At 37.1% G+C, this 24,758-nt stretch overlaps 1 protein-coding gene across 2 annotated transcripts; it reads left to right on the forward strand.

Moving 5' to 3' along the window:
* Positions 1–2: 2 nt before the first annotated feature.
* On the forward strand, positions 3–24,469 carry LOC112553774. 2 transcript variants are annotated; one of them, XM_025221212.1, is made up of 19 exons: positions 32–124; positions 774–895; positions 3,392–3,593; positions 4,898–5,037; positions 5,499–5,602; positions 6,290–6,348; positions 6,754–7,019; positions 7,318–7,418; positions 7,797–7,870; positions 8,401–8,534; positions 11,218–11,264; positions 11,578–11,997; positions 13,658–13,725; positions 14,082–14,215; positions 14,932–15,089; positions 16,602–16,723; positions 18,567–18,724; positions 19,372–19,451; positions 19,866–24,469. In XM_025221212.1, exons 3-19 carry the CDS (start codon positions 3,400–3,402, stop codon positions 19,977–19,979), a joined length of 2,373 nt encoding a protein of 790 aa, XP_025076997.1. In that variant the 5' UTR covers positions 32–124; positions 774–895; positions 3,392–3,399; the 3' UTR covers positions 19,980–24,469. The 2 variants fall into 2 exon arrangements, with proteins under 2 accessions (XP_025076996.1, XP_025076997.1); XM_025221211.1 differs by lacking the exon at positions 774–895 and having other exon boundaries at positions 3–124.
* The last annotated feature ends 289 nt before the right edge of the window (positions 24,470–24,758 follow it).

Here is a 24,758-nt window from a genome sequence, read left to right on the forward strand (position 1 = left end):
CTGCGTCGAAGGGAAGTAATTCTCATAGACTTCCATCCATTTAAAAGACTGACATGCTTCTTGTCTGACTTGCATCAAACGACAGTCGTGACAATTAGAAACAGAAATTTTTCACCACATTTGTGTAAGTAAATGAAAATTCACTTAATATCTACATGGATATTCATCGGATTTCCCTTTAATTCAACAGATTTGTTTTTTATCCTTGGACAAACTACGATCCCTAGCATCACTTTCCAGCAATTAAAAAAAATAAAAATGATTGAGTGAAATAAAGAAAAATTCATGGTTCTCGACTCTCAGATTATCTAAGTACCATGGCCTGTGTCAGAGCCAAAGGAAATTTTAAAATCAACAATGTCGAGATACTGAGTAAAGTAAAAAAAAGATCCAAAATAATGGTACGTCACCTTGTCATAATTGTATTCTTACGAAGAGTTCAGAATTACTGACATGGGTTGTTGTTGTTTTTTTGGTTTTTGTTTTGTTTTGTTTTTTTGTCACAAATGTTAAAAGGCCTACTATGAATGATACTTGCTAGCTGTTCTACTGTACAGATTTTTGGAGTAAATGGTAGTGCTTGGGTTTCAGTCCCTTAACAAGCCTGCAGGGACTAGATAAGGAACCTTCTAAGAACAAGTATTTATATACATCATTTAATCTACTTCTAATCTTCCTTTTTATCCCTCCTTTTATCCATATATTTTCAGTATTTTAAATCTATAGAATCTGGCAAAACTTAGCTTGCTGGAATTTCTTATTTTAATTTGCAGTACAAAACAAATCAATTCAAAACCATATCAACCCAGATGTTTTGACTTCTACCCCAGCCAAGACAAATTGATTACAGATGACAAAAGTTGCTATGCATGCCAGATATCACCAAAAAAGCAGGGTTAGTGAGATATGAGTGAGATAAAAACTGTTTCAATATAAATTTGTCGTATGATTGTGCAAAGCTCAGCTACCATCGTAATAATCAGCAGGACTTTGTTGGCAATGTTTGACATGAACTTCTCATGTTCATTGACTCATCCGTCTCTTGGCACGGATAAGTTTGTCTTTTGGTGTTAGGTTGATTTGGTCTTTTGTGAGTCGATATGGCCTTGGCTGCAATCAATGAAATGGCTGGGTTGATTTGTTCAGTCCTCCTTGAACTACCATGATTTCAGCAAGTCATTTCTTTCTGACCATAAGATCACTTCTGCATAGGTAATTGATATAATTTCAGTAGTGATGCAGACTGAACATTAAAGACAAGGTATGTGCTTATTTTTAAAAAGTGCTTTAAGCAAGTAAACCATATGCTCAGAACAATAACAAATGACCACATGAAAGATGTCACGGTGTTAAGGGAAGCCACTCTGTCATAAAGGCAATAATTTAAGGGAGGTAAGAACACTGCCTGACCATGCAGTTAAGTCTTAATAATACTGTAATAATAAATGTAAAATTTGTAAAGCTCATACTCACACTGCTAAAGAGCATGCTATTAGCGCTTAAGAACATGAACAAAACATGACAACATATGAGGGACAGGAAAACAAACAACATACGAGCTATAAAAGAATAAACAACCATACTAAACAAAGAATAAAATCAAATTCAGAAACCACAAAGAGTAACCAAATAACAAGAACGAGAGCTGAGAGTAACATGATATTGCAAAAGGAAAGGTGTGAAAAAGGACTAGCATTATGGGAAAGGGTGTTAGGAGTAATGTTTATGAGAGAGGTGCGTTTCTAGTGTTGAAAGGATTCAATAGTGGATAGGTGGCAGATATGGAAAGGTAAAGAGTTCCATTGTTTCACTACACAGTAACTAAAAATCCTATGACCATATGTTGTTCTTCTGATGTCAGGAAGAGTAAGTATACAAGGAGCGGAGTTGTCTAGCTGGGATGTAAGGAAAGAGCAGTTCAGAGAAATAATCAGGGCAGGTGCCAGCAAAGAAATTAAGACACAGCACAGACAGGTTGCATTGGATGCAAGAACGGATGGGTAGCCAGTGCAGAAAAATGAAGGAGAGGGGTGACATGGTTCCGTTTCCTAGGTCTAAGCACCAGACTGCAGCAGAGTTCTGTACTTTTCTGGAGTTTGTGAAGGTATTCAGGGCAGCCAGCAAGCAGAGAGTTGCAGTAATCAAGTCTTGATAATAAAAACACACATACAAGAGTGTTGGTAGCGTGCATAGACAGAATCTGACAGATGGTGCTGATCTTGCATAGCTCATAATAGGTAGACTGACAGCTGTAGCTTGTTTAGCAAGAGTCATGTCTGCAGTGACAATGAATCCCAGATGCCTGATGGAGGACACAAAGGTGCGATTAGTTTCGCCCACCTTGATTTCACTTGGTGGACAAACAAGTGAAGATGGATTTCTTCTTCTCAAACATAGGAGGGTTTACGTTTTATCACCATTGAGTTTAAGTTTGTTTGTCACCATCCAGTCTTTGACTTCATTAATACAGGTTTCTATGGTGCTGGTATCTGAGACATGGCATGTGACAAATGCCATCACTAACAAGATACAGACATTCGTCAACATATGTCTGCACCACATCCTCAACATCAGATGGCCCGAGAAGATCTCAAATATAGACCTGTGGGAGAGAACCAGCCAAAAACCTGCCAGCCAAGACATCAAGAAGCGGAAGTGGGGCTGGATCAGTCACACCTTGCGAAAGCCAGCTAACACTTTAACGAGACAAGCTCTGGGCTGGAACCCACAGGGGAGGCGCAGGGTTGGGAGACCCAAGCAGACATGGAGATCAATCCACAGAGAGGCTTAGACAGCTGGCATGACATGGTCCCAACTGGAAAGGGATGCCCAGAACCGGGTCCGATGGTGGGGTGATAGGTTGCAGTCCTATGCTCCACGGGGGGTGAACAGGAACACGAAGAAGAAACAATATTTTAATATATATTATCATGTTATTTACTGTAAATTTCGGTCTGTTGAATGCACCTATCTATAAGCCACACCCACTAATTTTTTTTTAATCCTATTTTTTCACAAATAAGCTACAAATGTATACAGCTTGAAAGTACATCATAAGTATTTTGTCTCATTTTTTGGCATGATGAGGGTATGTGCTTCAGCAATTAATCTGATTGCTTCTGTTGTATGCAACTTTGATTTAAAAATTGGAACAGTTAACACTGTAATAACATTAACAGTTAACACTTTAACATGGAGCTCATCAGAAAAATCTGTAAACAAGACACATCACTGTTTAAGCAGAGGCTCTAAAGCTGAGGGAAAAAAGTCACAGCTTATAGTCCAAAATTTACAATATTAAAAATATTTAATTTGCACTTGTTTTAGATATTTAGTTTTAAAGCATGATTTGAAGATGAACGTGAACTAAAAGTCTTTTTTTCAAAAACAGCTGTGGAAATGGCATCAGCCATGGGAATTCCTGAAAAAATCAAAAGTAATGTAAGAGCAATGCTTCAATCCAAGAAGGAGGGTGTGCCCATTGCCATTTTCTTCAAAAATTATATGGAACTTTTTGAAGAACCACTGGACTTACGGAAGATGGGTTTTAAAAGAGTTGAAGACTTTGTCTCTGCAATACCTGATATTGCAAGGTAAGAGCTGATATAACTGTGACTAATAGAGGAAGAGAGAGAGACTGTGTGCATGTTCATTGATGAGCCAACAGCAAAAAATGCTCCTTGAAAGTGGGCTGTTTAAGATGAAAATGAAGGGGCATAGTTTATTCACTGTATGATGCAGTAGACCTAGTGTCTTCTGTATGTGTGTGTGTGGAAGGATAAATGAAAACAGTCTTTGTAAGAAATTGACACATAAAGATGTTACCTCACTGTCTGGACACAGTAATATATTTATTTATATACCTAAAAATAAAACTATAGCATAATTAGATTTTCCACTATGTTTAGATTTTGGATTTGAGCATGTATAGCAGGGGTGGGGAAAAAAAAGGGGCCCATGGGCGAGATGCAGCCTGCAGATATCTTTGGACCAGCCCGCCTGCCAAAATGAATAAAAAATGAAAACAAGTGCACTTCACATTTTGGCAGACAGGACTGTCCAAAGACATCCGCGGACAGTACTTTGCCCACCCTTTCCTAGAAGATATCTTGCAGTTTTTGTAAAACGCTTTGAGCCTTCCTTGAATGTAGGGGAAGGTTCTGTAGAAATCACATGGTAATGATTATAATTTATGAATATCAATGTGTGATTTGTATCGCTCATAATCGTGCTCCTTCATGAGCATGCTCTCAGTGCTTAAGACAAGTAGGAGACATGGACAGAACAGGAAGGACGGAAGGAGAATCAACTATTCAGACAAGTAACATAAGACAAACATAGAAGACACAAAGAGAAATCAGGGAACAAACAGTAAGGATGGAGAGTATCAAATCTGCAGAGGAAAACAAGCAGGCAGACTAAGTCAACTGACTATGATAATAACTATTAGCAACTGTGTTGATTGGCATCAGGAGTGATTCTTTTGGAACAGATGTGTTTTTTGCATGTTTAAAGAATTCAATGATGGATAGATGGCAGATATGGAAAGGAAGAGAATTTGATTGTTTTGCAGCTCAGTAACTAAAAATAGGTTATCACATGGTTGTTCTGGTGACAAGGATAGAAAGCCTACAGTCATCAGATGATTACTATATCAATTTCTTTTTTTAGTAAACTACTTGTGTTTTTACCATTGTGCATGGAGCAATGTTTTAAAGAGGGATGATTATTTTAAGTGACACATGATTTAAAAAAGACCAGAACACGTTTTTATGTAAAAAGATGATGTGTAGTCTTTATTCATATTTCAAAAAATTAAAGCTCAAGACTTTTGTATATGCTATATAGTTATCATAACGTAGTCTATATTGCTGATGTTACTGTATGGTGTTTTCAGATTAGAATTATCACAGATTGACCAAGGGTACAGAATTTTGAAGGCTAAACTGCAAAATAGTTTTCCAGTAGCAAGTATAGAACAAGAGCATATGCCTGCATCACATCTGAAAGACTACAAGACAGCAAAAAGAACTTCAGGTTTTGTCTAATTCTGTTGTATTATTTTTAAGGGCAGTTGTCACATATCTGACTTGAAAAGTTTGCAATTGCTTTTTTTTCGGCTGTGTAGGAGGTGCCATTATTTTTAATTCCTTGCACAGTTCTCGTTATACTGTAACAGGGTCAGAGACTTTCAAATTAGGCTTTGAATGCATTATTCGTCTTATCCCTCTAAAACCAGATAAAAATATTATTGGAATTTGATGTGAAGCATCATCTATGCACATTTTTGCTTATTCACACACATCCAACAAAAAGTGCCTGGACTAAATTGTGTGGGAAACTCATTAAAAAAAATCGAGATGTCTTACTCACCACATAAGGCAGAATAAGTAGAACACAGAAGAAGAGAGTTTACTGTCACCATTAAATGTAACCATTTTGTTCCTCCTGACATACACTAAAGAGATCACCAGTTAAACTGATTTATATATTTGCAGGTCATAATGCCTGCTCTGATTGGGATAACGAGGAGACTGACCTCCAGCCAGACGCAAAAGGATTGTATTCACTTTGCTTTTCAGGAAGTAATAAGCCAAGTCAGGTCAGGATGAGTACAAAAAGCTTTTACTGCAATCTTGAGGAATTATGATCTGTGCTTTACATTTTTTCCAAGATTAAGGCTGTGTACAGCATCTAAGCATGGACAACTTACATTTATGTGTTGGTTGTTTGGCCAAAAATTCTAAATATTCCACATACACTCTATTTGATGCTCATGAAAGAATCTGCAGATAGAACTCCTTTGCATGAACCATCATGCTGTCACATTTCACAGTCTTCAGGTCAAACTGTACTGTATTGTTACATCTGTTATAAGTTCTTATTTTGAAAACTACATTTTGTTTCTGCCAACAAATTCTCCTAGTGTCATCTCTGTCTTTGCCTTCCTTCCTCATGTACCTGCTCTTGGTCATATGCATCCCTAAAATTCAGCAGCAGATACTGCTTGTGGGAGACAAGGCTATTGACTGTAAGCCCCAACAGACACCAGATATCAGACAAGTTATCTTGGCTGATGGTTACATCAGCAACATGCCTGACTTCAATGCTGGTGGTTGTTGTCAGCCTTTCATTCAACCTGCTGCGTCTACCCACTGTTTTAGCGTGTTGTTAATCTTGCAGTAGCCTGTTTCTAGGTTGATTACAGTTCAGCTGTAGCTAGCTTACCTTTCATAAAATAGACTAACAGACACAAAGAAGGAAGTAAGAACGGAACTTTTGTGTGCAGCCTCTTGAGCCTCTTTTCAACCAAGCAGGGCCATTGTGTAGAATACATGAAAATAAAGGGTAAGTACTTTGTGATGCCAACAGATGACATTAACAGATATTACAGGTATGGTACAAATAGATTTACATCTTATGCCAAAACTATTTAGTACTTTTTGTCTTAGTAGAAGCGTATCTTTACTAATTTTTTAATTATTTTAATTTGATACTCTTCTGGTTCTACCGTCATTTATACAAAACAGCTCACTCTATAATTGATAGGTCACTGTGAAATATGTATTTGCCTTTTTTTTTTTTTTTTTGGTCAGGAAATTGAAAATCCCTCTGTCTGCATTGTATTCTAATAGCTCAATTTCTTAGTTTGTATTATCTCTTTGCTTTGCACCTTTTCCCAATTATTCTGTAATACAGACAGAATTCTCAATAATGTGAATTCCATTTGCTGACTGTGCATGGTATTTTCAGGATGGTGTTCATCCAGTACTATAGCCGTGAGAGTGCCCTTAAAGCCATCGACATGTTTCCACATTTAAATCTTCGAGCCACAAGAGGCAAGAAGCCATCTTCAGTCCAGAGTGGCTCACCAAATGAGAAGAAGCAGATTAAAAGCACCACTATGCAGGCAGCAGATTACAACAGAAATGCTCAAACAGGAAAGAGAGCAGAGGAGAACTTTAATAGAAATGCTAAGGTTTCACCTTCTGAAGAGTGTGAATATCTTTCACCCAAAGGTAGTCTTAGTTTTACAAAGCGTAATAGTAATAATAAATACTTATAGCACAGTCACGTAGAAGCGTGTATTCTGTGCTTGAGACATGGTATTGCTATAAATTCCAAAAGGTAACTCACCAATGTTTTTCAGCCTCTTACCTAAAGGCTGCATAAAATGTTTAAGTGAGCAGCATTGCATAGCTGCCATATCTCTGGAAATATCTGTAGTTAGTTTCTTTAGGAGATGGAGGTTTGTTGATTTTTTTTTTTTTTTGTGTAATACCTTATGCACTAGTTTGTTCATGTTTTTGTTCACAGGTGTACAGAAGACACCATTTGAAACCCCATCAGTCAACAAAGGAAGTCCAAAAAGAGAGAGAAAGTTATTTATAAGTAACATTTCCATGAATGCCACAAAAGTGAGTAAAATTTTTTTGTTGGGTGAGCAGGGGTCGTAGGGGTAGTTGTTTTTCGTTTTTGAATAATAACCAGGTTTAAAGCGTAAGTAAATTTGTCTTGTTCTAACACATGCCTGTACATCCATATGTATGGACACATTGTTGTTGATTGAAACATGATTGAAACATACACCAATAATTAAAGAAATTTTTTTGCGTTAAAGATAAGAATCACAAAATACACATGTATACCTTTTTCCAGTTCACTTTGCAGTGTTAAAAGCACACTGTAGCTATAAAGACATTTGCTGCTTAGCAAATCTTATAGAAAAAGTTAAGAACTTTGCATTTTGTAGGTAGTAAACAGTGCAGTATGATTTTGTGTGTGTGTGTGTGCAGGAAGAACTGTATGACCTGCTCAGGGAAAGACATCATGTGGGGAAGTTGATTTTCAGGTCCTTTGGCCATGTTAGGTAAGTTCATTATTTTGTTTCTCATCGTCTTTTTTTTTTTTTCGCTTTTGCTTTATGCTTCTGGCTCTTTTAACATTTTCTGTCACTTTCCTACAGTGCATTTCTTGATCTTGCTTCTGCAGTTCATTTCCATTATTACATTTGAATCTTTTAGATGTTTATCCTGACGAAGGAATTGGAGCTTTGGTTGTTCTTCTGATTGTTGTTACACAAATATTCATTTATTAAAACCTGTGGTAAGTCCATCCACCTACCATTGTAACTCTTGGCTTTAAATAAAATTTTCTTTGATGTTTTTGCAGGGGTTTTTTTTTTTGGCCTGGTTTTGTATGTCTGCACTGTTCCATCTATCCTTACACTTACAGACAGTGAAAGAGTAATAAATCAGGATCATCTGTGCTCCTATAAACTTTATTTTTCACTTGCTCCTAAATCCAAAGTTCATTCTGAATTTTATTCTTTCATTTCAAATTACTATTTGGAATCATACACACCTGTCATTCTCAAACAATGTTGATGGATTTATGTAGGCTTGCTTTTGTGACAATGAGAAGTAAAGAGGAGGCAGATGTGCTTATGCAAGAATTTGACACCATGTTGTGGCATGGTCGTGCTCTCAGTGTACAGCTTTATGAAAAAAAGCCCCGTCAAGAAATGCTGAAAGGTGAGTCAAACAAACTCATGATATTTTTTATGCTTAACATCAGCTAGTTTTATGCTTCACATCAGCTAACTCATAATAGTCAATTTATAACACAGTTTGATGAAGGATATTCTGTAATTTTGTTTAAATTCCATTTCTATAGGTAAACTAAAGAAAGTAACAGCAGAAATTGCTCTTTGAATCAATTTCCTGCAGTTACATTTCTTGACATTGTTTAGTTGATTGTTTCTAGCAAATAATTTTGTCTCAGATTAAGTGTGTCAAGTCAGTTTCTTGGCACAGAAAGCACTTTATTTTGGCATGAATCAAAATCTAACAGATTACACTACAACGGATTTAAATTCTTCTTCAGATATTGAAGAAAATGTGTATGAAACGACTACACATGTTTTCATATGGGAAAGTGGAAACAATCTGGAGACAATCATTAAAGCACTGATTCTAAATGTAATTAATAAATGTCTTGACCCTCTGCATAAAAGAAGTGTTGATGATGCCAAACTATTTATCCTTCATACTTTGTAGAAACACCTAGAGATAACACAAGACTGCTGTTTGCTGATTTTTCATCAGCTTTTAATACCATCCAATCATATCTCCTAGCTAGAAGACTCCCTAACAAATTTGTCCTTCAACTAGTGTCATGGATCATTCATTTTCTGGTTAACAGACACTGCTAGTTCCTATCAGTGACACTTTTTCTGACTGCATCACACTGAGTACCAGCTCACCCTAAGGGTGTATTTTATCCCCACTTTTGTTTATCCTGTATACCTACAGCTGCCACAGTATCCATGAAGGTCAATATCTTGTCAAATTGTCAGAAGATGCTGCATATCTCTCTTTTCATAGCAGGCCAGTAGACACCCATGTTGCCTTGTGCAATGACAATTTCTTAGAACTTTGAAATGTGAGTAAAACCAAAGAGATTGACTTTAATTTTCATTGGAATTATCTGCCATCCCATAACTGTCATCCATGACGAGAAAGGGGATTTGAGTACCTGGGCATCATTTTCAACAAGAGACTCTGATCAGTAGTACTATAACAACATGATGATAACTGTCACACACTCGCATATACTTATATGCCTGGACATTTGCACGTTCTTTCGTCAGAAAAATAACTCTCTTTTGTAAGCCTGTTTACATTTAATGATATTAACTAAATTTAGCATATAATAACTAATTCAAAAAAGTACACAACCAATGTTGAAAAGAATTTTCTAGTAAACATACATCAGTTAATCCTTACTACTGTCTAAGGTCTCATTAATATCTCTAATTCTAAACACAGTCCTGAGAGAAAGTTCCTTTTCTTGATGATCAAATTTAAGAATAAAAAGTGTAAAGTTTTCACTGTATCAATAGTCACTGGGGACTAATGTTCCATGATCTGAATATATATTCTCCACACACTCACAAGTTATCTTAAATCATAGAAACAAACCAAAAAAAACACAACAGACGTCTCTACTTGGGGACAGCCATACACTAACTGACATTGTCTCTGGGGACAAGCAACCTAACCTTATAAATATAAATCAAACGCTACCTCTTGGGGTCAGACATAGCTCTAACTGGCACTGCCTCTGGGGGACGAGCGACCTCAACTTTTCTGGGCCAAATACTTCAGGATACCAATAAAAACTGCGCCTATGACAGTTATAAGCAAGAACAAAATTACTCATGCATATCTATTAAAAAATTATGTAAAAGGTAAACATACAAAAAAAACCATGATGCACAAAAATACAAATACCACACCTTTCTAGGAAGACGCAGCATTCACTCCCCCACATGTAGTCTCGGCACTCGCTGTGTCTCTCTGGGAAATTAAGTGCTGTCCAGCGACAATCATCTTCCCCCTTTCTTGTTTCCCTGTCTAAAAAAAGAACCCCGACTAGTCATTCAACAGGTGGGCTCAGCCACCATTGCTGTGCTGGTTGTTAGCCTCATGTCACCCTCTGTGACTATCACACAACTATAAGAATGTTATGTTGTCTTTTTACAAACTATTTTTAGTAAAGGTATCCAGCATTGCCTTGGAGATAGCCCTTTACCTAACAGGCCGTCAGTGTTCTTTATGTGCGTGGACCAGATCAGATAGCAGCTGGGGGAGTGGCGTAGGTTTTTGACCGTAGTATATTTTTGTGATGATTATAGATACAAGGGCCTGAAGATAAATCTGGGACATCATGAAATTTATGACCCAAACATACTGGAGAACTACAATGACCACCATTTCTAATGAAAGGGAAATAAACGTTGCAGATAGGCCATTCATTGTGTGTCTGTCTCTCCTCCCTTCTTTGTCACCTGCACATACTCCTTAGGCACCCTCTCAAATGATACTGATGTCAAAATTCACCCTATATAATAATTTGCTAGTTTGGAGCCATGTGTAAAATATATGTTAAAGATACTCCTGAGAAAAGTATGCAGGCCAAATAAAGTCAATGATCTTAACATAGATAAAAGGAGTAATCTTGCAATTTGATCATGATTGGATGAAAGCATATAGCACTGAAGTAGAACCACACATTCTGCTTCATATTTCTGGTATAATCAAGATGTTACATAGTTGTTGTAAGTTTAAGTCTTCATTTCTTGCATCTGAAATTTAGATTAATGCAAATATATAGCTATTGAGAATTATCCATGTTTTACTGAATATTATGCAGGGAAAAATTTGGATAAGACACCAACAAAGAGAGGACAAGTCAAGAAAGTAAGTAGAATTATAGAGTACAAATGAATTTGAGCTGTTTTGTGAGTTTAATGAGAGAGTTTCCCCCAAAACAATAGATGTTTGCTCAGAGAGAGCTTTCTGTAGATTCAAATGGCTCATTTGTGGAAAATTTGATTTTGATTCCCCTTGTCTGGAGTAAATCATGTCCCATTTTAGAGTAGATTTCTTTATCAGGAAAATAAACTGGGCCTTTATTTTTTTTAGTAAATCCTATCAACTATTTTTCTGTGTTATGCTGAAAGTTCAGGCATCTTGGCGTGAAAACAGTAAAACATAAGTAAACTTTTTTCAGAGTGTTGAGAGTAAACAATATACAAGAAAACTAAATAACCAGACCTCTCCTGAAGAAGAAATGCCACCCTTAGAAGATGAGATGCCTGAACTAGAGGAGGATATCCCAGAGCTTGAAGTGGATATTCCCGAGTTGGAAGTAGATATTCCCGAGCTGGAAGCAGATATTCCTGAGCAGGAAGCAGATATTCCCGAGCTGGAAGCAGATATTCCTGAGCTGGAAGCAGATATTCCTGAGCTGGAAGCAGATATTCCCGAGCTGGAAGCAGATATTCCTGAGCTGGAAATGGATATGGCACAGCTAGAATGGGATGTTATAAAACATGAACAAAGCAGTGTGGCCACACTTGCAAAAAACAACAAAGAACAAGAAAGTAATCAGTCGATTATAATAGAAAATTTTCCAGATGAAGCGTCAAAGGTAAGGATACTTTTTATGAAAATGGCTGTAATTCCTAAATATTATTTGGATATAAAAATAAAGTAACATGATTACATTGCGAAAGAGGTTTTTTCAGAGCTGTTGCTACGCATGCCTTATTATTATTTGTCATCATTATTGTCGTTTTTGTTCACCTTTTATTTTCACCCTTGGAGGCCAGCTCATAAGATAAAACTGGTCAGTCATCTGCATAATATGTACAGGTCTGCACAGTTTGGTGTCAAGAGGCCATCAGTGACAGCCAGACCTCCAGCCTCTGTTCCTGGAGGAGTTGACACTCTTGTAAGAAGTGCTCTTTGGTTTGTTCTGCATCTTCACAGGAGCACACTGGGAATGACTCCAGATATAGCTTCTGATAAAGGTCATTCTTTATTCTTTTGTGCCCTGTCTTGAGGCATAAAAATTGTCATCTGGTTTAATCTGGACAGCTGTCAGGGGTAGTCCGAGCAAAGCCTTGATGATGGTCTTTATCTCTGTTAGTCTGACCTTGCTTTCATTGTGCCTGTCTTCAGCTCCTAATTTTGCCATGTTTTCAATGTGCTCATTTCCTTCAATACCAAGGTGTGAGGATATCCACTGCAGTGAGGTTTGTAGGCGATGAATATTTTTCAGTGCTGCTGTTGGTATGTTTTACCTGCCAGTGTCTAATGTAGAAGCAGCAAACATCTTTCTAAAATTTTGCTGTCATTTTGTGTTGTTGAGCACACCCTCAACCTGCTGTCTGTCATCAGTTTAGCATTTCTTTCCACCTGCAAATCCTTTTTCACTCAAGCTGACTTGCTGTAGGACAGGATGCAGACTTTGTGCTGTTTCCTTGTGCATAACATCTGAGAAAACAGAAGATCACCTGTGGGGCAATGAAGCATTAAGCAACTCACATCCTCAGTGCACATCCTGTACTTCTTCCCTGCTATGTGGCATCTGTTTACAGGGCTGGCTGCTTGCTGTAATATAGCCTCAGTTGCTGACACGGCTTAAAACACCAATGCCCCTCCTCCCTGCTATGTGATATCTGACCCTTGACCCTTTTTTTAGTTTTTGTTTTTTTGTACCTAATTCAAGTGAAAGACGGTAACTGTATTGTACAGTGAGCTCCCATCAAAAAATAGATTACAGTGCAGAAATTTTTTTTGAACCTTTACACAAAGTTTACGAACATGAAGGGCCAACCAATTAAATATTTTATTAGAATATGTTTAGAATTCAAAAATTACTTAACTATTCTGTTTACATTTTCAACTGTTGGGGTACAGATTCATGTCAAATGGAGTAAACGGCAACTGTCTCAGACTTGGCTCTTGATTAATCGACTCATTGCCCATTTTCAGATATAACAAAGTATCTGATTGGTTGACTATTTTAGCTCCTGAAAGGAAATAATTCATGGTAGATCAATCCTTGATGGAGCCAACAGTTTTATCCCTTATATATCTTTTATTATTTTCACACAACACGATGTGTTTTGTGACACTACCTGGCTTGCATTACAGCTTGTGAAACAGTCGCTGTGGTTATGAAAATGTTTGCTTTTGCATAAGAAAGAGTTAATGCATCATGTGAGTTTGACTTTTATGTTCATTGCTAAAGACAATAAAAGCATTTTCACATTGTTCTCATGGTTGGTTAAATTTATTTACAGAGAGAACTGATCGCACTGTTTTTCCGATATCATCCCATAAATGTAACATTCATGTCAAATGAAGGATGGTGAGTCACCTTTCTCTCTTTTTCGCTGTATTTTTTAGCCTTGTTTTCTTTCCTATTGTGTATCCCTGTTTGTGCTTTTATCCAAACATAGTCAAAATACCAAATTTACTCCAATGGTGAGCAGCTATTTCCAGCAATCCACGTACAGTTTTTACCTGTTTGTTGCAATTCTTTACAAGAGATTCCATATTCTACATGTGCTTGGCATCTGGCTGCAGAATCTCTGATCATTATCACCTGCAGATATATGGACAATTAAGATCTGTGGGAGTCACCATAGACATTGCACCATGTTTGAAGATTTGTGTTGTCAGAACATTATCTTAGCACCAGGACGTTTTTTTAATATTTGTCAGCAAAAAAGCTGTCATCCAGTTGAGTAGCCCTGAAGACGTGAAGAAGGCTGTTGCTGAGATGAATCAACAGGTGTATATGGGGAAAACTCTTCTCGTAGATTTACCACCTGTGTCGCCACCCCATGAAAAGAATGGTAAGCACACTCAGTCTGGCACAAGCGGTTAACTTTTCATAGCATTTTTATTGACAAGATGTTAATTTTGCTTATTTTGACAGCTCCCATTTCCTTTTGACAAAAATAGTTTCTTGAGGAGAAAAACAAGTTCTGTATAAACTACTTACTCCTTCAAAAAGTGCATTTTCATTTATGAATCATAAAAAGGCAGTCCCTTGATGCTTGACCACAATCTTTTTCCCATAAAAATATTATAAATGTATTGCATTGGTTTTAACATCTATCTTGAATTATTCACAGTGTTTTAACTTGTTGCATACACTTAAACAAAAATGGGTTTATGTCTGGGGATTTTAAAAAAATTTTTATCCACACTAATAATTTATATTTTAGCACTAGAATGCTTCTTGGGTGTCATGATGACTGTATGGCATGCATGTGCATATACAAAAAATGAGATCATGAACTCAGCACCAGAACAGTATTGTTGCTGCTCACAACGTGATGTTTTATCCTTTGTTTTGCCCAGAAGTTCATCAGTAAGCATAATGATTAAGCACAATAGTTGAGTGTCAAGCATCAAAGCAAAAATCTCTCCAAAATAAATTGGTTGAGGATGGAAATGTTTGAGCAGAGCCATTAGAATGCAGGGATTCCGCTGTACTTTACTTCTCGGTCATTTTAGTTTGGTTTATTTTTGAAAGTTACTCTTTTTTCAAATGCTTGTTCTGTAGAGGGAGAGCCAGTTCTGTCAACATTGCTTAAGTTGCGGGAATTTATCATCAAACAAATGGCCAAGCCAATACTCAAGATTCGTCTTGGGCAAAGACTGGAGGTGTTGGTAACATCAGTCGTCAGTGACAGGTTTTTCTGGGGCCAGATCATCATTCCTGTGAGTTGTCTTGTGCAGTTTTTCTGTTTATAATATAAATAGTATTTCTATATCATTATAAATATAAAAAGCACTTGATGTCATACATTCCTTCCTTAGCAGCAAGCTCAAACAAAAATAATTTCAGTGAATTAGAATGTTTCATGCATGGTCACATTTTTAGATTTTCTAACATGTTCTGTGCTCTTTATGATTAAAGATTCTGTGTAATATTTATGCTGCTCGCTATATTATATTGACTCTAGTCCTTGCCATAAGCAAAGTATAGCATAGTGCACAAGTCAGGAAGGTGTCACACATCCTCTGTCAGCTGATACAGCATTATTATCAGCTTGCTTATGCCATACATTGTCTATTTATGGAAAAGAAAGAATAAATTCACTGGAAGGCATATAGATATTAGCTGTCTAGATTGTGCAGAGTTAGGCATGCATCAGGCAACCAGCAAGCAGGGAAAATAATAAAAACTGAATTTGTAGAGCATATTTTTTCTTGTGGACGAAATGCTCAATACACTGTATATAGAAGACTAAAAACAAACCAAAAGTATGGCAAACAGGAATTAGACATGCAATAAAAATAAACATGCAATTTGGTTAAGGGCAACAAAAAGTGTTGCATTCTTGACATTTTCCTACCTCCTTAAAACAATGTGTTCTGAGACCACTGAAGCTTGTGCAGTGTGCTAGGGAGATCATTGATAAGAGAGATGCAGTAATTTCTTAACCACCTTTAAGTCTAAACTTAGGACACATCTTTTTATCAACTTTACTGTGACCCTGTCTTGACCATGAGCTAACATGTGTCTGTATTTATTTTGTGTATTAGCGGGTTTCTCTGTTGTAGAAGCGAGTGTGTCTGTTATATGTGAATATGGGTCCATGATTGTTGATGATTCAGTTTGTTTCTGTAGATCATTTCTGTAAAACACATTGAGCTAATCGTTACAAAAGTGCTACACAGATGTTCATCATTATTATTATTATTACTACTACTACCCTATAACAACACAAATGCGGACATGGTGGCAGCATCTAACAGGAAGGGTCTTGCATGTTGCTAAACTGGTATTTTTAAGACTGTTACCAAGTGCTGGTACATGTGTGTCCTAAAAAAATGTGGCATCTTGCAGTTGTCATTTTTTTTAAAGCTGAGTCCATGCTTTCTACGCATCAGGCTGTGGTTTCATCCTTAAGACCAAACTTTCACCATCTGGCAGGAAAGAATGGATTCAATCTGGCAAGGGGAGGTCAGGTTCTTGTTGGGCCAGATGGGAGCAATTAGCAAAATATGACCTTCTAGAAAGATGGCACGGCATGTTCTCCTTATTCTCTCCCTCAGATCAAACCATTCTTTCCTGCCATCAGCTTAAACTTTGGTCTTAAACCAGAGTATTGACTCTATTCATCATGACAAAATTTCAGTACCCACTTTCAGTAACATCTGTATTGCACTGTTGCCTTGGGTACAGAGTCAAACTGAATAACATTCTTTCTTGACTCTTATTTGTAGGAGTCTGGAGAAAAGCTTCAAGAAATTGCAGGTGTTATAAACAGCTCCTTGAATCGTCGAAAAAAAAGAGAAGGGTATGGCAGATGTGTGGCAGTCTTCGATAGTGATGATCTCTGGTACAGGTGAGCATAATTCATGTGTGATGAACCTGCCTGGTTCAAGGCCAGAACATCATGGCCAAAGTCAGTATGATAATTATAGGTAGGCAGTGATCAGCAAAGCGGTCACTAAAGGTAAACTTTTTTTGGCCATTTTTATGACTTGACAGATCACATTGATAGATGTGAGCGATCAAGGCCTAGGGATTGAGAGGGGGGTAGGTCATAGCTAATTAGGTGTATAGCATGATGTACAGTAGTTTCTTTAGACAGGATCTGAACAGGGTAGATTTGTTACTTGGGGTCACATGGTTAGAGAGGTAAATAGTGGGGTAGTCTGGTAGAGTAAATTTGTAGTCAGGACCTTTTCCCATTGCTCTAGTGGGAACTACCGTCTCTGAGTGCCGTAGCAGCTGCAAGCAGTAAGTCTGAAGAAGGGAGGCCTGTTCCACAAAAATAAGACATGGTACTTATTGGCCCTTGCAGTCTATGACATCCAGAGTGTGAGGCAAGAGTCGCCTTCATCGCAGACAAGGATACACGCCATTGGAATACTGGTCAAAGCAACACTGCTATCTGTTGCCTGGGGCAGCCACTGGAGGTAGTGGCCAACAGAATACATTGTCTATGTTCCCCTGGAATTCTTGGTCGTCTGTTTCTTAAGAATCTTCACTGCAGCTGTTGTTTGTTGCTTGGGACAACCAGGTAAGGTAAAGCAGCAATTAGGGGCAGTGTGTCAGTAAGCTCACCTGTCTTCGTCACCACCGTTTGTTGCTTTGGGCAACTGTGTGTGACCAGAGTGATCTCTGTCACTAGTGACAAAAATGTGCTAAAACAATTCTGATGCAGTTCGCAACTGGCCATCGAAAGGCAGTCAGTTGCAAAGGACACTGCCAAACGTCCAGCTGTGTGGAAGGCTGGACAGGAGCTTATGTCATGGGGACATGAGGATGACTTTGTTCAATTGATACAGAAATCATCAAATACCTGGCTGTGAGGGAAATATTTTTTTTATATGTATAACACTCAATTGACCTGGCCTGGCTTGAAGTCATTCTAGTAACATATGTGTATTTTAATTTCATAATACTCAGCCTTTTTCTTTTGTGCGTTAATAATGATTTGCTATTACTTATACAACTGTTGTTTGTACACACAAGTGGGAAGAGAGTATTTGAGCGAGGCATGGAAATTGGGTGAGTGGACGGAGAGGGTGAAAGTCAGGTGTGAATCAAACCATCAGAAGTGTTGCATTTCCCCTCAGACTATTTAGTCCATCCCTTCTCCCCACAATTTCACAATTTCATCACATTCGTGTTGGGTTCATTCAGAGTTTTGAAAGTCAAAAGGTTTTTGGAAAATAGGAAACTATTTGGAATCACGACCTTTTGTCTGTAAAGCTTAAATTCCAATGTTTAAGCGCAGTTTCCACAAATGAAAAAAGTAAAATCTATCACCCTAAAACTGTTTTTCGATCATGTATGTTAAGATAATTTATATACTCCAATACTACAACATGTCATGCTTTTGACACAAAAGTATTTTAAGTTCAAACACACACATACCAATAAATATACAATAAAGACTTCCAGAATGGCCTTGTAACTAGTTTTGAGGAAACTATCTTTTTCATTTGTATTGAATAGGTCTTGATTTAAAGGAGTCTGAATTTTGTTGGGTCATAATATGTACACCCAAAATATCTGAATCAGTTGCTGAATTTATCCCTTCAGGGAAGTAAGATGATTATTTTATAGTATGGACGCCAACACAAGATAGCTTAAATCCAAAAGCACTTAGATGAGTCTGTATGCTTGGATTATTTCTTGTTGAAATCTTGTTCCGTAATTTTATTTTTGCTGTTCAGGGCTTGGATCTTCAGCACCACGAAAGGTTCAGATTCTGCTGGGGTTTTCTTTATAGACTATGGTAACACTGCTTTTGTCCCTTGGGGCAAAATAGCATTCTGCAGCAATAATTCAATCTGGGATCAATGCGCCATGGCAACCCCATTCACATTGACTGGTAAGGCCAGAGAGACAGAAAGAAATGTTCTGTTAACTCCTATCTACACTTCCAACTCCTGTCACCAAAACAGTAACATATGGTCACCAGCTTTTTAGCTATAGTATATAACCAGTAGAACTCTCTTCCCTTTTATACCTTCCACTTACCCACTCTTGACTCTTTTAAATGTTCGTTCAAAATACATCTTTTCCATAGTTGTTACTTCTAAACCCAGTCTACTATCTTCTCTCTTTCTCCCTTTTACACCATGAAGAGTATTATCAATATTCCTACATTAATTTTTAGCTACTTCTTCATCAAGAATATCGATTACCTCTTTGTCTTATCTGTCTTTTGTATTTCAACCTCATCGTTGCCCATCTTTACTACATATTTATTACTACACAGTTTTTTTAAAACTATAACTAGAACTGATTTGATTTTTCATTGAAATCTGGTGCTGACATAAGGGCAGTTGATAGTTGTGTATGTTTTGAAATTCAAGTATTTGTCTGTAATGTTTCATTGTTTAAGAAATGCTGTTTTTATTAAGAAATGGATCAGGAATAATAATTAATTTCTGTTCATTTTCATTTTCACAAAAGACAACCTATTTTGGCTATGCATTTCCATACCCAAATCATTGACATGCATCACATTTGCAGATCCAGTTGTCAATCTGAAGGAACGAGAACTGACATCTATTACAGTAGAAGTGACTGCCTGTGAAACTGAGGGGGAAGAGGTAGGTTCTTGAATGCTGACGTATAAAAATGAGATGCATAAACACATTTCTTAGTGTACAACATTCAGGTTCAAATTTGAATATTGTGCATGCATGGCTATAACTTATCTTACATATGACATACATACATTATTACACTTGTCTGCATAGTTGTTTCTCCTTCTGTCCATGCCTCCTAGTTGTATTAAGTGCTGAGAGCATGCTTCTTTGTTAGTGTGATTATGTGCTATATAAATTGTACATTTATTATTATTTGTGTAAATATATGTCCCTTTGAATACATATGTGTCTTTTAGTAGGTCTGTTATGTTTGTTAGTCGATATCCCCAGAGCTTATTACGTCAAGCTTGCAAAGCTTAGCCAAACTTCCACCCCAGACTTTAACCACTCATTTCTAACTGCTTGCTCTTTCAGGGAAACTTTATTGTTGCCAGACCAATCTCCCTCACAGGCATGAGTCAGATTTTGGTGGCTGCCGCTGCTGTCAAACAGATGACATTGAAGAATAGGCACGTCCAGAGCTCCTGATATGCTAGCAGTGCTTTAAAGTCATGTCATGATTCCATGTCACTTCAAAAATTATTCTACCTGTTTTGCAAATTTTTGCTTTTTTTTTTTTTTTTTTTTTTTTTTAAATAAAGTTTAGCTTTTAACCTGACTGGTGTTAACCCCAGGAGTTAGGCTGGGAGTTTTATGTTTCAAAATTTTATTCCAAGTATTACTTGGGCTTACAATTAAAAAATGTGAATTTTGGGGCTTTGTCCAATTGCCAATATAAGGTGATGTATTTTGTTTGACCTGGCCCCGGTCATATTTGATGCAGAGGTGTACACACTAGTGGTGATCCTGACATTGTAAATGGTGCTGTAGTTTCAGTGCCTCAACCAGTTTCCTTTTAATAGTGCTTATGTGGTTTTGCATCAGATTTAGCTGTTCGAGATGCTTAACAAGCACATGCAAGTCACCTTGAAACAATTTTACAGTCTAAGGACAGCGCAGTGGTATTCCAAAAAAAAAAAAATGCTCATCATTAAAGATGTTTTAAAAAATGCATGGGCATCACATTTGAAACGGTTAACTGATTCACAACGCATGGTTGAGAAATGCATGAAAATATCTTAGTTTCTTTTAAAAAAAATCTTTTGTAAAAAAACCTAAGAAGGACAAAACAAACTTTTTTAAAAAAAAAGTATAAAATCAGCAGAATTCAACTGCCTACCTCAGTTCTGAAAGTGTGCTTTTGGGGAAACACAGACTGTCATTTTCTGTCCTGCAGACAGTTGATTTAAATAAACAGTTATTAAGTAGACATGAATGTTTCTGCACAACTTTCTTGTATGCAGTGATCACCAAGAAGTTTGTCAGTTCACTGAGGATGACAGGCTTCCATTTGTTTATTTTGGATCTCTGTGAAACATAAATATAAATTTTTATTCTGGTTAATCTATGATCTGCCTTCCTTATAGTCTCTAGTTTTATAGAGTTTGCTGTTTCATTCTCTGTAAACAGTTGGTACAGATCAACAGATCTACACTTATCCCAGAATGACAGCTTGAATCGGCCTTGCAGTTCAGGTAAAGCAGTGAAATTTGTCTGACAGCTATTCCAGAGATTTCTGCATTAGCTGCTGTCAAAATCTTCATAAGTATTTTCAGGCTCGTTGATATTGTTGGGTATTATTCATCTGAAATTACTTTTATGCTGCAATGCTTTGGAAGTCACTAACAAGACTCAGGACTTTTAAAGACAGGAAAAAACCATCAGGTCTTTTATAAACATTATAATTATGAATGTTGTCCATGCACAGTATTTTGATATTATCTTTCTAAGACAGGTGTCTGTCTTGAGAATGACATTGTTGAACAAAAAAAAAGTATATAGTTCTCGAGTTGTCACATGGTTTGGAGGATGTAACCAAGCTGCAAACAAGCAGCCTGTCCACCTGTGACTATCAATGGGGACCCTGAATGCCTTATTCTTTCTGAGGTGATTCAGTCTAAAAACACATTGGTGGTGAGTTTGTCATGAGATTTTCAAACATATCCACTTCAACGAGGCACCAGTGCTTGTGCAGCGTTGTGTCTGTCATGAAAAACAGCAGGAAACACATAAGTTGCACCTTGCATTCTGTCACCTGTACCCAAATTATCTCGAAGGACATGGACATGTAGATCTCTGTGGTGAGCTGCTTGTCTAACTTCGTCTTTTGCATTGGGCTAAAGAGGTGCAAGCCAAGACTAATTTGCCTCTGCTACTACAGATGTCACACATATTTTCATATCCATCAAACAATTTTGACTCATCCTCTGCACTAAACCAGTGTTGCATGCATCACAGAAGACATACTGACAAAATCTCCAAGAAAAAACTATTGGTCAATGAAGTTTTTGCATCATAATCATGGTGTGAGTTTGTTTTATATCTGCATAAGCGCAGTTGATTCCATTTAATATAGTATGATTTTTTTGTTTAAAACTCAACACTTAACCCTTCACACCTAATGGTGTTTTCTACAAATACATGACCTCATAACTGTGCATTTAAAAGGGTTACACAGAATATTGGTCCTTGGATTATCTGGGAGAACAGAAATTTCTGCAACTGTGGTCTGTCATCTAACAAAAGTAATTTATGCAGGCAAATGGCTCCCCTGGTGAATTATCAAGTGATGTGTGTGTGTGTTGAGGATATTTGTCCAGGAAAAACTTGTTGTTTGCTTCTTTTTGCTGATGAACAGACTCTTTCAGTGGCAAATGGATAAAATAGTGGTTTTGACAGCCTTTTGTTTTTTCATTCAGCCTGCAGCATTTTTGGAGATAATTCCAATGATGTGTGCATATAAATCCATGTCTCTTAATTTTCATCAAATCAAATCAAATCAGACTTTATTGTCTGTAGAGGATACTCAAGACAGAAATTTTTCTTTTGCTCACACGGGCAGGCATACATACTCATACAGACATTTAACGCACACATAATAACTACTATCTGTTCATTATTAAAGTGTTTCACAAATCTTTCAGTCATCCACTTAATTGGGATCCATTGTAATAGTAATGCCACAGGAAGAGAAGAACTTGTTAGTAAGTCTATGTCTAGAAAAACATTCTAGAAGGTATAACAACAGTTTACTTTATTTGTACATGATTATTCTGCATGAAGATGGAGAAGAGCGCTACACTTCATTGTTGATGAACCTAATTGTCTCTAATGCAAAGGGTCAACATGTTTCTTCACACAAGGCTTTGATTTTTTTTTTCCCCAAGGCCTTATGGTCTTGTACTCACCTAGGTGTTCACTGTGGTAGATGTGATATCATTTACTACTTTCCACTATGACAATACTACTTTTTATTAAATGCTTTCAGTAGTCTTTATTTTTATTATTCAGCAGTCTGCATCATTGCTGCTGGTGTGTGATGGTCTCCCTTATTTTGGTCTCTACCATGACCATGACATTTGCTGCATGATCCGCAAGTATCAGAAGTATTTGGTTTCATTTATTCCTTGTCACTTCCCAAGGAGCATAGGGCCGTAAGATGTGGTGCTTTTTTTTTTTTTTTAACATGAGTGGGTTGAGTGGTTAACCTGCCAGGAGCACACCAATTGGTGGTGGCAGAAGTATTGCCTCTTGCAAATTATTTCTACAATAGCCAGAACTCGATGCTTGAGCTGCTAGTGGAAGAAATTGTGATTTTAAACCCTTTTATATTGTGCACATACACAGTCATTATTGTACTTGTTCTGTAAGGATTATTCAGCTGGAATTATGACAATTTCTAAAATGAGGTCACGTTAAGTCATATTCCTCCAATAGTCTTGACACAAAGTGATCACATGTCACATCAAATTGTCTTCTATTAAAAGCTGACATTTTCACACCTATACAAAGTATTGTAGACTTCACAGCCTTGCCCTATTGATTGCTTGGTGGCCTTGTCACTACAACAGACTTAAATGTCCTTGGAGGTCAAGGTTTTTTTGGGATGTTGTTGATAAGGTCATTTTTAGGGGGAGGGGATGAGCTTTGGTATTTGACAGACACTTCAGAATCATTGGCCATTAGTCTTAATCGCATTTTTTCTAGTAGGGGAACACCTTGTTTTTTCTGTCCTCAAGTCGAAGTTTCACCTGCTGAAGTTTTCTTTTCTCTTGCTTTCTTGTTGTTATAGAGAATTCCTTAATTCTTCGTCATGTGGGGCCATCGCTTTGTGTGCTGTTACCAACGCTATCATGAATTCTTTGACCGTACATTTTACATCTCACCACTAATTCGTTTTGCATTAAGAGACTGTGATTTTAAATACTCCAGTCTCTTATCATAGGACATATGTTTGCAATCATTAATTAATTTTGTTGCATAACTTTGCACACAATGGTTGTAGACTACTTCAAGTGGAACTCCACGTGGTATTACCATATTCCACATGAAACCTCACTAATGCTTCATATAAATTAAGAAATGTGTCCTGATCCAAGAATGAAACTGGTCTTATTAAGTCCAGCATTCTAGCTTTATTGATTGTATTTTGGATATGAAGATCTTTGATCTTGACAGGTTTCTATGCCTTCATGAGATGGATCAAGGTACGAACTTGATGCTAGAAGTACTTGCATTTTTTCTTCTGACGTATTTGTTATTTAATATTCAAAGTTCTTTGTTAGCACAGATCTTTGTCTCAGCATCCCTATTAATAAGAACTGCTCCTATATTGCATCTCACAGTCATGCTAGTTTTGTTGATTAGAGACATTCAGCATGATGATCATTTTAAGGTTATCTGATTCTGTCCTCATAATGTTGCACTTCTAAGTACCCTGTCCAGTTTCCTAATCAGTCAGGATCTTGTCCCAGTGCATGAAAATTATCACTGTTACATGTACTTGATGCTTTATTGGAAAAACAATATTCCAAAGCTTTAGATGCCAAGCAAATGTAACCTTGATTCTGATGATGTGCAACATTTACTCATGCATTCCTGAGTAATGATGAAAAATAAATGTTCTTTTATCAAATGTATTTAGATGTGAATTTGTTTTGATGCACTTGGAAAGGCAGAATGTGGGCAAACTTCATTAGAACTTTGAAGTTCATTTTCCAGAGTTGCAAAATGTCTTGTTTATAACATAGGATAGAAATTGTGTATATGTATGTGCTACTGTCACGGACGCCGGCTCTCACTAGAGGCAACACACACACGACGTCCATACGCGTTCTTTCAACACACAATAAAACAGCCCGAGGCTGTCCAAATCATGTTATCAAGTTGCTCAGGATTTTACGAAATAGAACACATAAGTATATTCAT

Source organism: Pomacea canaliculata, linkage group LG13 (assembly GCF_003073045.1).
Source record: "Pomacea canaliculata isolate SZHN2017 linkage group LG13, ASM307304v1, whole genome shotgun sequence".
In the NCBI taxonomy this organism is placed as follows: domain Eukaryota; kingdom Metazoa; phylum Mollusca; class Gastropoda; order Architaenioglossa; family Ampullariidae; genus Pomacea; species Pomacea canaliculata.

What these genes read in the sequence shown, in the direction of transcription:
- LOC112553774 (XM_025221211.1), top strand. Translation starts at nt 3,400, where the DNA reads ATGGCATCAGCCATGGGAATTCCTGAAAAAATCAAAAGTAATGTAAGA. An exon ending in TGAATATCTTTCACCCAAAG is followed by an intron (nt 7,020 to 7,317) that starts GTAGTCTTAGTT and finishes TTTTGTTCACAG; the next exon opens with GTGTACAGAAGACACCATTT. An exon ending in AGTGATGATCTCTGGTACAG is followed by an intron (nt 16,724 to 18,566) that starts GTGAGCATAATT and finishes TTTGCTGTTCAG; the next exon opens with GGCTTGGATCTTCAGCACCA.